The sequence below is a fragment of the Thermomyces lanuginosus genome (assembly GCF_041956635.1).
Source record: "Thermomyces lanuginosus strain ATCC 200065 unplaced genomic scaffold VTN49scaffold_12, whole genome shotgun sequence".
NCBI lineage: Eukaryota > Fungi > Ascomycota > Eurotiomycetes > Eurotiales > Trichocomaceae > Thermomyces > Thermomyces lanuginosus.
The window spans coordinates 288676-304774 of NW_027192346.1; the positions used below are offsets into that span (position 1 = coordinate 288676).

At 55.3% G+C, this 16099-nt stretch overlaps 9 protein-coding genes across 9 annotated transcripts; 5 read left to right on the forward strand and 4 right to left on the reverse strand.

Moving 5' to 3' along the window:
* Positions 1–697: 697 nt before the first annotated feature.
* Positions 698–1312, reverse strand: VTN49DRAFT_201 (uncharacterized protein; the record flags this gene model as incomplete). The annotated part of the gene is made up of 2 exons (XM_069409688.1): positions 698–1105; positions 1175–1312. The coding sequence occupies 2 exons, from the start codon at positions 1310–1312 to the stop codon at positions 698–700; spliced, it is 546 nt and encodes a 181-aa protein (XP_069271662.1).
* A 477-nt stretch (positions 1313–1789) lies between these two features.
* VTN49DRAFT_202 (uncharacterized protein) lies at positions 1790–2343 on the reverse strand (the record flags this gene model as incomplete). Its single annotated transcript, XM_069409699.1, has 2 exons — positions 1790–2226; positions 2274–2343. 2 exons carry the CDS (start codon positions 2341–2343, stop codon positions 1790–1792), a joined length of 507 nt encoding a protein of 168 aa, XP_069271663.1.
* Positions 2344–2809: 466 nt separating this feature from the next.
* On the forward strand, positions 2810–3479 carry VTN49DRAFT_203 (uncharacterized protein; the record flags this gene model as incomplete). Its single annotated transcript, XM_069409710.1, has 4 exons — positions 2810–2902; positions 2955–3175; positions 3228–3241; positions 3316–3479. The coding sequence occupies 4 exons, from the start codon at positions 2810–2812 to the stop codon at positions 3477–3479; spliced, it is 492 nt and encodes a 163-aa protein (XP_069271664.1).
* A 579-nt stretch (positions 3480–4058) lies between these two features.
* On the reverse strand, positions 4059–4289 carry VTN49DRAFT_204 (uncharacterized protein; the record flags this gene model as incomplete). Its single annotated transcript, XM_069409721.1, has 1 exon — positions 4059–4289. The coding sequence occupies one exon, from the start codon at positions 4287–4289 to the stop codon at positions 4059–4061; it is 231 nt and encodes a 76-aa protein (XP_069271665.1).
* A 65-nt stretch (positions 4290–4354) lies between these two features.
* Positions 4355–6254, forward strand: VTN49DRAFT_205 (uncharacterized protein; the record flags this gene model as incomplete). Its single annotated transcript, XM_069409732.1, has 2 exons — positions 4355–4503; positions 4583–6254. 2 exons carry the CDS (start codon positions 4355–4357, stop codon positions 6252–6254), a joined length of 1821 nt encoding a protein of 606 aa, XP_069271666.1.
* A 1-nt stretch (position 6255) lies between these two features.
* Positions 6256–6634, reverse strand: VTN49DRAFT_206 (uncharacterized protein; the record flags this gene model as incomplete). Its single annotated transcript, XM_069409743.1, has 2 exons — positions 6256–6407; positions 6586–6634. The coding sequence occupies 2 exons, from the start codon at positions 6632–6634 to the stop codon at positions 6256–6258; spliced, it is 201 nt and encodes a 66-aa protein (XP_069271667.1).
* A 2080-nt stretch (positions 6635–8714) lies between these two features.
* Positions 8715–12264, forward strand: VTN49DRAFT_207 (uncharacterized protein; the record flags this gene model as incomplete). Its single annotated transcript, XM_069409754.1, has 8 exons — positions 8715–8896; positions 9070–9094; positions 9307–9324; positions 9393–9511; positions 9580–10301; positions 10354–10855; positions 10913–12145; positions 12207–12264. The coding sequence occupies 8 exons, from the start codon at positions 8715–8717 to the stop codon at positions 12262–12264; spliced, it is 2859 nt and encodes a 952-aa protein (XP_069271668.1).
* A 701-nt stretch (positions 12265–12965) lies between these two features.
* VTN49DRAFT_208 (uncharacterized protein) lies at positions 12966–14446 on the forward strand (the record flags this gene model as incomplete). The annotated part of the gene is made up of 3 exons (XM_069409765.1): positions 12966–13211; positions 13282–14325; positions 14381–14446. 3 exons carry the CDS (start codon positions 12966–12968, stop codon positions 14444–14446), a joined length of 1356 nt encoding a protein of 451 aa, XP_069271669.1.
* A 452-nt stretch (positions 14447–14898) lies between these two features.
* On the forward strand, positions 14899–15969 carry VTN49DRAFT_209 (uncharacterized protein; the record flags this gene model as incomplete). The annotated part of the gene is made up of 2 exons (XM_069409776.1): positions 14899–15086; positions 15144–15969. The coding sequence occupies 2 exons, from the start codon at positions 14899–14901 to the stop codon at positions 15967–15969; spliced, it is 1014 nt and encodes a 337-aa protein (XP_069271670.1).
* Between the last annotated feature and the right edge of the window lie 130 nt (positions 15970–16099).

Consider the following 16099-nt stretch of genomic DNA (forward strand, 5'->3'; position numbering starts at 1 on the left):
CCCCCCGGGGGTAACGTTTCATACGGAATCCGGCACTTTCTCATCCTCTCAGAGTTTTGCTGAGACATGCAAATGTCCGCCCCTTGGAAACCGTTGCAACTTTCCCAACTGTCTGGGCCACTAGGCGAGGATGTAGTATTCTTTGTGTGTAGCGAGAGTACTCCGTATGTAACGGCACTTGGAACAACCGGTAGGTACATGGAGACACATAGTAGAGTTGTCGATCTTGCGGAGAAAAGGGCCCGAAGCCCTACATTCCTACTCTGTAGAGCGACATGCTGTAAAAAAAAAAAAAAAAAAAAATATAAATAAATATCGGCAGTGTCCTCTGCCCTCTGAACCGATCCGCCTACGGAGCATTTTCGGCGAGTTTCAACTCCTGTTTCAACGGTCGATGAAAATCGATGACGGCGAACTACGTCTTTTGCACACCTCTGACTACGGAGTTCTTTTCGCTTTCTCTTTGGGATTTTCTGTTTAAACTTTAAGCATTGTTTTAACGTTCATTTATTCCACCCCGTTGATTGGCGGAAATACCGACGAACGGAGAAATTCGATAATTCCAGAAAGAAGAAAAGAAGAAAAAGAGAAAAAAAACGAATGCGCCCACGCCACGTCTTTGACGCTCAATTCTCATTGCACCTTTGCACCCCCTCAAAGTTCACAGATGATCAGCATCATCGACAAAAGCTAAAGTCTAATGCTGAGCTTGCTTAGGCCTAACCGATCTGGAAGTGATCATCTCCTCGAGTTGATGATGTGCATCCGCAGTACTAACTATATCGGGTAGTTTGGGGCGTATTTTGCGCTGCAGACGGGAGTCCGGGAGTTTCGAGATGTCGTGAGACAAAGCCCATTTGATCGGAAGAGGCATTCCTTTCTTACGCCCAAGCTGTGAGAATGGCCCCGTCGAGCAAAGCTCCTGAAGCTCCAACTGCCGGATCGGTGGGAAAAAGTCTGGAGAAGACAGGCGATCTGGAGTGATGGACCCCATCCTCTCCTTGCTCGTTTTGTCGGTGATGGACTGCACAACTCGGACTCTCGGCCTCGGCCCTCGGCCACTTTGCCACTCGGTGAAACCGGCGTGATATTTTGCCGAGAGCGGCTAAACTCAATCGGGCAGTTACTGTACCCCCCGTCTGCGCACGTCGACAGTCCGCGAGGAGGTACCCACCGGGGCGGGCAGGTACAAGGAAAACTGCCCATCGCGGTTAGGGACCGGCCGCCGGTACGAGCTGTACGAGAAACGGGACCGCTGAACGGCCGCCGCTTGGCCTCTGCGTCCCCTGCCAGCACGCGTCACTCGCAGCATGATCTTCACGAATAAAGTTAAAGTTAGGGAATTTGAGGGATTCGCTCCTTCATCACAAAAATCTGCCACGGGGCCCAAGAGCACAGAGGATACGGAGTACCGTGCAAGGAGTTCTCGTACTCGGACCCTTAGGCTGCTCCATTTCTGCAGACTCCGGCCCATGACCTCATCCATCTAACAGAACCCGCAAATAATCACAAATCAACGAGCTCTGATTTGCAGACGCCGGGGGCTCGCAGAATACATCATGCCTAGTTCATTCTGGTGCAGGATTGGCACGGCTGCGCCGGCTGGCCACGGCAGCGTCCGGCTCGAGGTCTTAGCGCGTGGAGAGAGTGGACCCCTCAATGGCTCAGGGTCCTCTGGACGATTTCGTGCGAAAAAGGCCATCCTCTCCCAACTGACCGGCAAGTCGGAAGGGCAGTCAGAGTGTTATGATCCACCGAGTCGAGGGATTTTAACGGAGATTACGGGTGGTTAAACTTCTGCCATCCGAATCACGTGAGTCCAGCCTTCATTCCCCCCATGGACGGTGGAAACGGAGACCATGGTTGGACGGCAAAGTTTGACAGTTGACATTTCCGGGTCAAGGAGCATTTCCGGGCCATGATGTAGTTCAGCGTTTTGGGAAAAGGCACAACCGCTCCCAGCGCTTTGATTGACCACTGTCGATGGTGTGATCCACTGGTCTGAAGATCGCCGTTCTCGCAGGAGAAAAACGGTCGGTCTGATTCGGTGCCACCGGCCAGGCTCCCTGGCCGGGGGGTTTTGGATGCGCTTCATCCGCTCGTACTCGAGGATGAAGGACCCCCGCGAAGGGGGGGGGTTGACAGGGTACAGTACGAAGTAGACGCGATCGATGTCAAGGGATCGGCCGATCCCTTCTGGGGTCTGACGGAGGCAGGGGGTTCGTTCTCAAGGTCGAGACTCCGCACCCTTATTCCCTACTGTCTGTACGTACTGTACGTAATCACCAGAAACGGATTTGTCCGGTCCGAACACACAACCAGAGACGAGCCAACATGGCGCATTGCCCAGCTCTTGTAGGTGATTTGGCGGCCAGAGGCCAACTAGCCAAACGGTCCGGAGTTCCGCGTTTAACCGCATCCTGGTCGGGAGCAAGCCACACCTCAGTCCCTGGTGGCTGGCGATCCTCGCTAGGCCCAATCCGGATAATGCCTCTTTCCTCATTCAGCACGGATAAAACCCGCCGATGCCAGTTGCCAAGTCGGTCACGCGCGCTAGAAGCCCAAAGAAAAGCTCCTTTCCTCCGGGAGAGTCTCCTGCAAGGACCAGGGAGCGTCATCACTCCAGGCCCAGGGGAGAACGCGGCGAGGAAATCAAACCATCCATCCGCCGGAAACAGAACACGAACGAACCCAAGCTGACTCGCAGCAGGACGGTGCGCAGGGTCGGAGACATACGATCGAGTCGCAAGTGGGGCTCTCCCTTCCCGTCCAGAGGCATTTGAAATTGTGCCGAGGCCAAGAGCATCACATGAAAATTTTCCTCGCTCGGTGCCGCCGGCTCTGGAGGACGGGAGGGCGACGATGGCGAGGGCAGGCGGGAGCGCCGCCAGGCGAGTGCACCGTGCGGCGTCGATAAGATTTTTCTCTTCGGCCTTCTTCCGCGCGGATTCTAGAAACGCTCAGGGCTCCACGAGCCACAACCCTTGAGGCTGGTTGGTGTGAGGGGGCGAATCAGCGGCCGCATTGGCCCTGGCCGCGTGGATCGACGGTCGCGGTGTGCCCAGTCGAAATGGTCCGGTTCCGACGATGACCGCGCGCGCTCTGGAGAACTGGCGGCTGAAGCCGCCTGGCCTGACTTATCTCCACGAGTCCATGATCTGACCGGCGCGGCTCAGTGCGTTCGGCACGATTGACTCGGACAACGGCACTGGCCGCTCTGACCACAGGGCCGCGATTCGGTGTGCGTGCAGGGCATGCGATCGACGCTGGGCGTGATCCATGCAGCGTGTTGAGGAGACGGGACTCGGATCGCAGGGTGGCCAGTGGCCAAGGGGCCGCTGGCCACCGGCGGAGCGTACCTAATATACGCCGGATGGCAAAGCAGCGAGAGCCTGAGAGGACACCCTCAAGCTCGAGCTCGGCTAATTAAGCAGTCTACCGAGTGCGCAGTTCCGCGCAGATACGCGGCGCGGAGATAAGCAGGACAAGGAACGCATTGCATTCCAGGGTATTACATTGACCCGAGTACACGAGGATCCACGAGGATGAGGATGAGTTAGGTGATGAATGTCTTAGGAGTAGAGATGACGTGAAGAGCAGCCTCGTAGGCGTCCAGAAACCCCGTACTCGGCCGTGCGCGACATTACTGTATTTCGTCGCAAGTTCATACTGTACTCGGACAGCACTCGAGCTGCACGACGACCGATCTCTGCATTCAGCCACGATCGCGGCCAATCCCCCACTAAACTGACTAATAGCGGAACCCGCTAAAAGTAAGCATACAGGATTTCCCCCCTCCCCCAAACATGGAAACAGGAAAAGGCGCAAACCCAATTCAAGGATCGGCCAACCCCCCCCCCCCCCCCAATCCTAGAATGAGCCACAGCACGGTCCCTGATCCCGATTTGAAGAGCATTTTAATGCCCGCTAACTGCCCATGCCCACCGGAGGCTCTGTGCTCAGGCGACTGGATGGATGATTAATTAAACCTCCATCCCACGGGGTGATCCGGTTGATTTAGATTTTTCTATTTCTTGCTGGCTCTTTATCTCCCCGGCCTATCTTCCCTCCATTCTTCGTCGCCGGTCGTCGCCCTTCTTCATTCTCGCCCGCACGCGCTCGAGTCCCTCGACCCAGAGCAATGTTTTGAGCTCGACGCCCCCTCTCTTCCCACTGCCCTCTCCGCTCGAGTGTGGATCATTCCCCGGTGGCCCGCCGTGACTGTGACCGCTTTGCCCGCCCCCCACACGCTCGTCTCTCCCGCTGTCACCGTGAGGGCCGCCGTTCATTTTGTCGAGGCCGCCCGCTGTTCGACCGTGACCTTGTCTCGCAGCGGTTTCTGTCCCTCGTCACAATGGAGGGCTTTGACACCATGGCGATGCCGTACCTGGGGACGCCGCCTCTGTCCCTAGGCTCGATGCAGGGCCATGATTATCTCCAGGCAATGTCCGGCATCGACATGCCGGACCATCAATCCAGCTTCGAGCCGGAGCCCTATGTGAGGTTCGTGAGCGGCGTGGTTTGGTTGTGTTTCGGGATGGACTCCCCGCCCGCTAACGCTGACCGCACCCTGATTCAGTAGTGATGATCACCTGGCATTCTCCAATCCGGCCGTGTCCGCCGGGCTGCGGTTTGACGGCTCCTTCCCTCCTGTGGACATTGTGCCGCCGTCGTTCGATCCGATTCCGCCGAATGAGCGCGAATCCTCGGATTCCACGACGAACCCGAACCACCAGAAGCTGCTCTCCTTCTCTCCCCCAACCTACACGTACGGGTTGATGGACCAACACCTGCGGCGCTCCCTGTTGTCCATCAACGCCCAGCTGCACGGCATGTTCTTCCTCGCCGAGTCGCCGTGGACGCAGAACGGAAATGGCGAGCTGCCGCCCCGAGAGATGGCCGAACTGACGTGCTACCGCCGGAATCTGTTTCAGATTATCGGCTCGATTACATTACCTCGCAGTCTACGCTACCTCATGACCGACAAGGGCGATCGGATTCCCATCATGGACCTCGAGCTGACCGTGTCGGCGACCGAGTCCGTGGAGGGGAACCCGGTCAAGATCATCTCCGTTCCGTGGAAGACAGCCGCCGCCGCCGCCGCCAATGGCAATGGCAACGGCCCGCTGGCCGGCGAGGAGAAGGTGGAGACCGAGCCGCAATCCATCCCGTTGGATACATCCCTGCCACCCGGCCCGGGTGAGGATCCGGACTTCGCCACCGTGCCGATCGCCTGGAAGCGGCTGCAGTTCCGCATCGCCACGGCCAACAATGGCCGTCGGAAGGAACTGCAGCAACACTTTGTCATTCGCCTTAAGGTGATGGCGTCGCTCTCCACCGGCGGTAAGGTCTGCGTCTGCGAGTCGCGGTCCGGGCCGGTCATCGTCCGCGGTCGGAGTCCGCGCAATTTCCAGTCCCGGAACGACCTGCCTCTGAGCGGGAGTGCGGCGTCCTCGCGGAAGCATCAGGCGGCACGGAATCAGTCGGCTGCCAGCCAGAAGACCCCGAGCCCGACGGCCACCACCTCGGCCGCGCCGCAGACGACGGCAGCCAGCAGTAGCTCGCCGACCGAGGTGTCTCAAATGTTTCCCTTTGATGCCTCGGGTCCGGCCGTTTCCTCGCCGTTTGGCGATTGGACACAGATTCCGGCGCCGTCGACGGGTTCGATGGGCCCGCCCTCCCTCAAGACGGAGGCCGGGTACAGCCAATCCAGCCCCGGTGTGTCGCGGGCTCCGGACTCTCAGAGCCAACGCCGGGCGAGTGTTGCCACCTCGCCGCCGGTCCCTCTGTCCCTGGCGGACGAGGATTTCAAGGCTCCGAACCAGTCGGCCGAGAACGCCACCAACGGCACCACGACGGTGAATCCGCTCAAACGGACCAGTCCCGAAACCACCAGCTCGATCCCGGCCAAGATGCCGAAAATCTCGCCGTCGGTCACGACGTCCACGTCGTCCGGCTCCAGTCACGCCCGGACCGCCTCGGTGTCGTTGCCTCATAGTCTGCCAACCGCCACTGCCGCCCTGCAGCAGCCGTACCAGCCACCGTCGTCGTACGGATCGTCAGCGCCGCACTCGGGCGACAGCGTGAATTACCTCTATGAGTACTTCCCTCTGCATATCGAGGACTGGCAGCCGCCCGTGGATGCCGTTTACCGGCCGCACGCGGCCCACCATACACTGGTTCCGCCAGACTACAAATTTTTCGCGGCACGGAACCGCAGCAAACGATACTTTGCAGCAGAGGATGTCTGCTAGTTTACGCACGGTTCTCTCTGGGAGGGTCCCATTCTGCATTTTCTCTCTCCAAGTCGTGACATCCGCGAGCGGCTAATATCATTTCTCTTGTATCTTCCACAACCAGGCGTTGATTCGGTTGGCATGGAAAGGGTGACATGTGATCATGATGATCTGATTTGGGTTGGGTATCTCTGTTCTTTTTCCTCTATACCTATGTTGGAGGGTTTGGATCATATGATATCCCTGGGCATGTTGGCATGTTGACAATGTTTTTTATCTCTTTTCATTTCTTCAAGCTGTGTTTGACTGTACGATATTACATGTATGGGTGATGGTTTTGGTTCCTGACCTATACCCCGGAGGAAGCCGGTGTTGGGATAGGATGAATGAATGATCATGTCATTGATTCCAAAGTATTCCAAATCGGCAGGATCGTAAGCATGGATTATTCCCTCGTCGCGGGCCCGATGACGCAGGACAAGGTCACAAGCAGGGCAGTGCTAATCATGCTGGATGGACCATGTCCTACGTGAATCCTCCAGATGACATTGGAACAGGTGGGGGAGGATGCAGCACCATTTTCTCGAAAGCGCAAACGCGACCTGGTTCACACTCCACGGTTCTTTCCGGATAAACTCCTTGACATCATGCTTGGCTTTCTCTCTCTTGCAACTATCGCTAATGCCTCATAGGCAATTTGTTCGATCATCACGCGGAGTCAACTGATTGCTACTGTTTCTATGAAGTGAGGGGTAGAAGGCCCGTGAGCGCGAGGAAATATAGTACAGTTCTGCGCCCGTAGGGAATGTTCTCCAAAAGCCACCGAACCTGCGATGATAGCCGAGGGGGCTCGAGCACAACAATCACGAAATAAGTGAACCACTAGGTGCTGTACTACGAGGACTTCCTCAACCGTGACGGAGGCTTCTGCAGGATTTAATTTAATTTGATCACGGCCCTAGTGTTGGGGACCCCATAATATGGTGGAAATCCCCCCCGTCCCGCCAATCTCCTCATCACGAAGAGCTTTTAGGAAACGAACGAAAGATTGGTGGTATGGAGAAGGTTCTACGCTCCACCCGTTGACGTGAAGTCAGTATACAGTAGAGTTGACAGTCAGCCATCCCGCGTTGTGGCGCACGGCTCTCTCCGCTGCGGACCGTCCGTCTCTCGGCGAACGCATGCTGTTCGGTTGAGTTTCATGAGTTAAGTTCATGAGTACTGGACTTTAACTTACGTGAGGGACGGCCCATCTCAGCCTAGAAGAAGGCGGAGGATTTCCGATCCCAGGATTCGGGCTCCATTCGGGCTCTTGCTTGCTGGCGTTGGTCTACGGGTACTAATTACTATAGTTGAAAAAGGGGATACCCAAGAAGGAACAGCCATTCAGCTTGGAAAAGGTCAAGTCGGATTCAGGGGACTCGGGATTGAGTTCTGGCCACTCTCTGATCGAGTCATGTCTAACTTTATGATGCCTGTCAGACCTTCAGCTGTCGCATGTGAAAAAGGGAATTGCATATTAGTCACGTGACAAAGCCAATTTCCTCTCCATTCATTCAGGGTTCAGGGTTCAGGGTTCCGGCGAACCCAGATTGGAGCGCAATTCCCGTCCATGACTGTATCTACGTCTCGGTCCATGCGCGGAGCGATGGAGAGAGGTAGGAAACCTGTCTAACAGACCGATTCCATTGTTCATCGGACGGGAACACAAAATGCCAGGCTGTAACGGTGGCGCGTTAGTGATTCAACTTGTGCCGCATGTGATGCTTGTCATAAGCTGCCGATGCACAAGAGCCGCTTATGTCATCCCTGGGCGGGTCTTATTTCCACGCCGCTTCCAGCGCTGATCCCTCCCGTGATACCCGAGTCCCGACCCTCATAAACCAATGACAGGCAGTAATTTCGTAAGCGGTGTTAGGTAATACACTCGGGACGAACTATTTCCACGACCCGAGATCCCTGTCCCGCCGCAATCCCGGCTTGGTCTGGGGAAAGAAGCGCAAGTGCGAAACCCTCTCGCATCGCCAAAAGCCAAAATCCAATGATCCTTGTTGGCCCGTAAAATCTCCTTGTTCCGCTTGATCAGATCTTCTCTGCCTGGAGTTGGTACCATTCTGTTGGCCCAGAAGGCGAGGTTTTTCCTGGTCGCCATCCGTGAACTCCCGGTTGCTCCGGGTTGCTTTCGCCAGAAAAAAATCGAACAAGGAGACGGAGGTAAAAATAATCATTACCTATTACTAGAAAGTCCTACCGAGAAGGAGAGTTTTCTTGCTGGTCGCGTCCGGCTTTGTCAACGATTTTGCCCCTTTTTCTTTTACCCCTTTTCTTCGAACCCTTATCCCGCCGCCGCTTTCTGACAACGGTCGCGTGCGCGCGATATTCCCTGTGACTAACTACGACTCTCTCGCCCGACTGGTCCCGCACCGACCGATTTGAGAGTGCCTTCATGGAGCTGATTCGCTGCGCGCCGCCGCAATCATGACCGATAGGCCTAGCGACACCACTGGCCCGGATCATGATCCAGGCCAGCAGCAACAACAATCAGCCTCCCATTCCACTTCTTCTGCTCCCAGTCAGGCCAGCAATAAGACTGGGCAGAGTCAGCCGCCGTCGCAGAGACCGTCCACGGTGACCAGCACAGGGCAGATGAGCTTTAGGAGGTAAGTCTTCTTGTTGTTCACGTGAGAGGGAGGGGGGGGGGGGGGGGGGTGGTGGGAAGGTGTGAGCATCGGGATGGATTTGCGCCCTAGCCCCAGAGAAGTCAAAGAAGAAATAGATTTGAGACTTTAAATCGCTGATGCATCGTGCTAATCGCTTTCTTATCGATCTACAGGCAACGCGCATCGCGAGCATGCGAGGTATGTCCCGAATTTCGTTCCCGTCGAATCGCGATCGAGATCCTGGATTTTGTGCCGAGGCATATCGAGCTTCGCGCAACAAGCTCAACCCCTCCCCCCCGTCAATGCTGCGCAACCCTGGATAGACAAACCACAAAGCAACGCATTGAAATTTTTCTCCTGTCGGTATTTTAGTAGTCGGATTGCTAACTCTAGTATTTTGCCGTTTCTAGACATGCCATGCACGAAAGGTTTGTGCCCGTCCCAGCTCCTCGGCTAGTCAGCTCGCACAGACCATGATGCTAATCCATGCTACCAGGTCCGATGTGATGCTGCGAGCTTGGGCGTTCCATGTACCAACTGCGTTGCCTTTTCTATCGAATGCCGGATACCGACTCCCAAGCGGAGAAAGAATCAGCAAATCAAGACCAGGGATGGGTACGTTGGAATGCTATCCCTTGTTTGATCGCTTCGGTAGCATCTATTTTTCTGACTGGATGTCCTAGGCATGAGTTGACCCCCGGAGACCGTCAGCCGCTGGACGCCGCCAAGGAGCAGCAGTCCAGAAAGGCTGCGGAGTCCTCCACAGGCCATTCAATGTCCATCGAGGGCATGCCCGTGACGACTCTGACCAGCGAGCAGCAAGCGCAAGAGACCACCACCGCCCACACGTATGCCCAGTTCATGAAACCCAAATTCGCAAGGGCTCCAATCAAGGAGGCCGGTCGGGTTGCATATCTGGGCGAGTCGTCCAACTTGTCGCTTCTTGTCCACGATCGCGGGAATACCGATGTGGTCCATTATCCCCTCCCAGAGAACATTCGGGGCACCCGGGCCCGTCTGACCGAGCTGGACAATTTGGAGATTGACATTCTGCATCAGCGTGGCGCGTTCTTGCTGCCTCCGCGCCAGTTGTGTGATGAGTTGGTGGACGCATACTTCAAATGGGTCGCGCCAGTGGTGCCCATCATCAACCGGAGTCGGTTCATGCGTCGATATCGGGATCCAAAGAATCCTCCATCGCTACTCCTGCTCCAAGCGGTCCTGCTGGCGGGATCCAGGGTGTGCACAAATCCTCAACTGATGGATCAGAATGGGTCGACAATCCCGGCCTCCATGACCTTCTACAAGAGGGCCAAAGCACTATATGATGCGAATTACGAGGATGATCGCGTGACTATCGTCCAGGCATTGGTGCTGATGGGATGGTACTGGGAGGGCCCCGAGGGTACGTCCGACTAACAACCTGCTTTATCTTTCAACTCTAATTGTTTTTGTAGATGTGACCAAGAATGTCTTCTACTGGAGCCGGGTGGCAATTGTTGTCGCTCAAGGGTCAGGCATGCATCGCAGCGTAGAAAACTCGCAGCTCAGCCGAGCAGACAAGCGCCTTTGGAAGCGCATCTGGTGGACTCTCTTCACTCGGGACCGCTCCGTCGCCGTAGCCTTGGGTCGGCCCGTTAACATCAACACGGACGACTCGGATGTGGAGATGTTGACAGAGGACGACTTCATCGAAGACGAGGACGACATGCCCGCCGAGTACCCGCCAGACCCAATCCATGTGCAGTTCTTCTTGCAGTATGTCAAGCTGTGCGAGATCATGGGCCTGGTATTGTCACAGCAGTACTCGGTGGCATCCAAGGCACGGCGTACGAATGCCATTGACCTCGCTCACTCTGACATGGCGTTGGCGGACTGGTTGCAGAACTGCCCGAAGGAGGTCTGCTGGGAGCCGTCGCGGCATCATTTCTGGGCAGCACTTCTTCATTCAAACTATTAGTACGTTTTTGCCCTTTGCTCTTCGCCGATATCGACTGAGCACTGACTGTGAATCAGCACCACGCTTTGCTTGTTGCACCGAGCCCACATGCCACCTGCGACTTCCAGTCCTGACGTATACCGCAACGAGGAAACTGCATATCCTTCTCGGACAATTGCCTTCCAGGCGGCTGCCATGATCACGTCAATTGTCGAAAAACTGCAGGCCCACGGCGAGCTTCGCTACACACCTGCATTCATCGTGTACAGTCTCTTCTCCGCATTGATCATGCATGTGTATCAGATGCGATCGTCGATCCCGTCAGTCGTGGCGACCTGTCAAGAACGCCTGCGAATCTGCATGCAGGCGCTCAAGGATGTGTCCAAAGTTTGGCTGGTGGCAAAGATGGTGCACACTCTGTTCGAGTCGATCCTTGGCAACAAGAATCTTGAGGAGCGATTACAAAAGGCACCGGGAAGACGGCATCAAAAGACGCGCACGCAAGACAAAACAGATAATTCCCAGCAAACAGACCAGAATCAACAGCAGCAACCCGCGTCGCAGATCAAGAGGCCTGACCACCCGCCGAAGCGCAAGTTCGATGAAATGGACATTGCGTTCCCCAACGGTGGTCCCACCCCACCCGTCTCGTATGAGCGCTCACGGCCTCAGACACCAGTTCAAACACCGTCCAGGGAGCCGAATCAAACTATGCTCGCGCCATCAACAGGCATTCAAGCCTCCCCAGTTCCAGCCACCACAAAGCCTCCAGAAGGCCGGACCGGAACCGGGGCTTCGCGCGCAAACACTCGCCCGTCGACACCTTTCAACCCATCGTACTCGCTTCCTACCACTCCGCCCGATCTGTTCCTAGTCACTCGCAACACGCCGAATCTGTCACCGACACGATGGGAGAACTTCCAGCCTGACCAACTCTTCCCAGACGGCACGGGGATCTTCCAAACGACGCAGCAGCAGTTGTCATCGCGCATGATGGATACAACTGCCATGACCCAACCGAACGTTGTGCCTGGTCAACAGGCGCTGATGATGAATCAGCCGATGCCATCACGGAGCTTGTCTGAGTCTCAGGCCAGTCCGGCCGTCGTCTCCGGCATGACGCCGGATATGGGTGGGATGCAAGGGACATCAACCCAGCAGCCCGTTTTTGGCATGGAGAACGTGCAGACGTGGCAAGGGCTGGATACCACTGCAGTGCCTGGGTCAAATGTGGATACTTCGAGCCAGGATGACAACTGGAGCAATAGTTCTCGCCAGGCGGCGCCGACTACATTAAATGTTGAAGACTGGTACGTCTAAACCCGGTAGGAGTAGTTTTGGCCGTCGTGCTGACTTGTTCTTTTTTCCTAGGTTCCAATTCTTTGGTATCAACGGCAATTTTGGCGATCTTGTGACGGACCCAATCTGAGTTTCAATTCTTCTGCATATATCAATTCTGGGCAGGGATGGCAGTTGGCTGTGGTGTTTGCATATAGGTTACTCGCGGTTGGGAAGGACGGCATGGGAAACCTGTACATTACATTGGCATCGTGGCGTCGCTTTGCCTGGCGTCTGGCAATTCGTTTTTTTGGTTACAGGGTCGAAATGGGGAGGGCCCCATGATTTGTGTTATGGACGGGATGAGGTGGCCTACTGTATTAATATATATGGCTTTGGGAAACCTAACGAAGCGCATTGAGGACAAGAATTCAAGAATGTATGGCAGACCTGCCGAACTTTACTAGGGTTCCTGTCCGCTTTAGGAAGTCGTGGAAAGCTTTGTTCAATTAGTCATCAAAGAAATTCTTGAGTAATCACGTGATTTATTACCCCGGATGGACTAGCGCCGATGACGTGCGAGGTGCTGCTCCGATTGTGGAGCACCATCAACCAATCAAGCCTCCGCGATCGGAACGGCCGATTGCAAGCGGTGAGCTTCTTCTCTTCTCAGGGTCGCGATAATGACTCTGATCGATTCAAAGTTCTGGGTTAACCTATGACCTTTTTTTTCTTTTACTCCATATCAAGCGGATTCTTCTCTCATTCTAACGATTTGTCCGGCTCGATCTAGCGGAATTGGTGTGCACGGCGCACTAAAAAGGGGAAAAAAAAAAAGAATTACTAGCAGCGATGTCGGCATCAGGATCACCACCGGAACCGGGGCCTGCGAACAACAACAACAACAATAATAATGCGAAGAACAATGATGTGGTGAAGAAGGCATTCCCAAGTGTGGACATTGAAGGGCATAATTTGCCGCCGTCGCCGGCACCGTCGAGTCCACATGGACAGCAGCGGCGGTATGCGCTGGCGACGGAGTTGGTGTATACGGATGGGAGTGATCAGTACAATTCGAGCAGTGTGCCGATTTATCAGGTGAGGAAATACCATGGTCCAGTCCCTGATTGGGGGGAGGAATGAAGGTGCTGATGGGGAAAAATATTAGACTGCTACGTTTAAGCAATCGTCTGGCTCCGGGGGCGGCGAGTACGACTACACACGGTCTGGAAATCCAACCCGCACGCATCTCGAGCGACACCTGGCCAAGATTATGTCGGCGCGGCGGGCACTCGCCGTGTCGTCGGGGATGGCGGCGCTGGATGTGATTACGCGGCTGCTGCGTCCTGGGGATGAGGTGGTGACGGGTGATGATCTCTACGGCGGGACGAACCGGTTGCTCAAGTACCTCGGCACACATGGGGGGATTATCGTGCACCATGTTGATACCACCGATGCCGATAAGGTCAAGGAGGTGCTCAGTGAGAAGACGGCGATGGTCTTGCTCGAGACTCCAACGAATCCGTTGATCAAGATTGTGGATATACCCCGCGTGGCCGCGCTGGCGCATGAGGCGAATCCAAACTGTTTGGTTGCGGTGGACAATACGATGATGTCTCCACTCCTTCTGAACCCGCTCGAGTTGGGTGCCGATATTGTCTACGAGAGCGGCACCAAGTATCTCTCCGGTCACCACGATCTGATGGCTGGTGTCATTGCCGTCAATGACCCCGCCCTTGGCGACCGGCTCTATTTCCCCATCAATGCCTCTGGGTGCGGCCTCTCGCCGTTCGACTCGTGGCTGCTGATGCGCGGTATCAAGACACTCAAGGTACGCATGGAGCAGCAGCAGGCCAACGCACAGCGCATCGCCGAGTTCCTCGAATCGTACGGTTTCAAGGTGCGCTACCCAGGCCTCCGGTCGCATCCACAGTATGAGCTGCACCATTCCATGGCGCGGGGCGCCGGGGCGGTGCTCTCGTTCGAGACGGGCGACGTCGCACTGTCGGAGCGCATCGTCGAGAGCGCCAAGCTCTGGGCCATCAGCGTCAGCTTCGGCTGCGTCAATAGCCTCATCAGCATGCCCTGCCGCATGAGCCACGCCAGTATCGACGCAAAGACGCGCCAGGAGCGCAACATGCCGGAGGATCTCATCCGGCTGTGCGTCGGGATTGAAGATGCAGACGATCTGATTGATGATTTGCGACGGGCAGTAAGTTCTCCCCCTTTCCTTTTCCATGAATCGGATTGATCTAATGTTGCGTCAGTTGGTCCAAGCCGGGGCGGTTAATGTCACGCTCGACGGCGTCCAGGCCGTAAACGCTGCTGCATGATTTAAAAAAAAGAAAAATGTATAGATGATGTTTTGGGTTCCTTGTCTGGGAATGGCGTTTGGTTTGTGCAATCATGTATACTCTTGATGGGCGGTCGCAATGGTACAGTATGCGACGAATGCTTGTGGAAGCATCCCTCCTTATCACCACCATCCATCCGTAGGACCTCTTGATTTTAGAGCACGACCAAACCAGGCCGCTCAGTCTTGGCGGCTAAAAAGTTTATCTTCCGATTGGCCACCCCGGATCCAACACTCTGGCCGATGACTGGCTAATTGGAGCATATTTTTACAATCTCTTATCGATGACGCATATCGAGGCATGACTCAAATCTGTTTGGCCAGATAGGTTTGTTGCCCTGAGATTGAGCCTTGGAACCCCATTGATAAGCCGCTAGTATGGATTTGCCTTCTTTTTCTGTTTCTTTTTAAATAGCACATCGATGGGCCGCCATGTCGCAAGAATCGGGGTCGCTTCCAGCCAAGTTGTCGCACGGCCCGTCGCGGCAGATTCGCGTCCCGGGCACAACGGAGGAGACGCAATGGAACACGAGGAGTTTGGGTTTGCGACTCGGCGCAGATGCCGCAAGTGCTGCTGTGGCCGGGGGGTTGATCAGTCCGATTATCACGGTTCTTGATCGGTACGATACTCCTAGTGAACATGAGTCAAGGTCGAAGGCGCAAGCTAACAAAACTAGGGCAATCATTGAGAAGGCGGCAAAAGGCATTAATATCAGCCACACGGTCCGGACATGTCTGCGGTCCATGGTCACGCAGCCGATGGGATTCTTCCTGTCGACGCCGTTCCTTCTTATTTATACTCTCTACACGGGAACGTATTTAACCGCCAATACAATTGATACCGTTTCGTCGACACTCAGGAATAGACCTTTTGCGACTGTTTCGCCAGGGCCGGAGAAATTCGTCGCAACATCGACGTATAATATGGCGATGTGTGTCTATAAGGACTCGCGATTTGTGCGGATCTTTGGCCCCTCTTCAGACCCCTCTCCGGCATCAACATCAGTGTCAGGAACGTCAAGAGCAGCAACCACGATATCCACCGCCGCAACAACCGCATTCCAAAAAGCGCCCAAAGTCCCCAAGGCTTCCTACGCGCTCTTCTGTCTCCGCGACAGCGCCACTATTTTCGCCTCCTTCAACGTTCCCGCGTTGATCGCGCCGTCCATTCCTGACACCCTCGCGGCAACGACAGCGGGAAAAGCCGCTCTGGCGCAGATGGCGAGTCCGGCGCTGATGCAATTTGTCAGCACGCCGATACATCTTTTGGGATTGGATCTGTATAATCGGTACTCACCGCAAGGGGGCCTCGGGTGGAAGGAACGCCTGGCTCGCGTTCGCCGTGATTATGTTGCAAGTTCGTTTGCAAGGATAGGGAGGATTGTGCCGGCGTTTGGAGTCGGTGGGGTGGTTAATATGAGGTTGAGGGCGAAGTTGATGGAGGGGTTAGAGGTGATGGATGAGGGTCGGAGCATATCTCGGGAAGTATCGTCTACGTACTAGATTCATGTTTTGATGATTCTTGCCTGGATGGGTTGATTTTTGATAGAGTCTGGCAGTGTCCATACCTTTCTCATTTTGGTTTTGTTAATGTTGGGTGCGAACTTGCACGATAGAGCATGTGATAGATCTG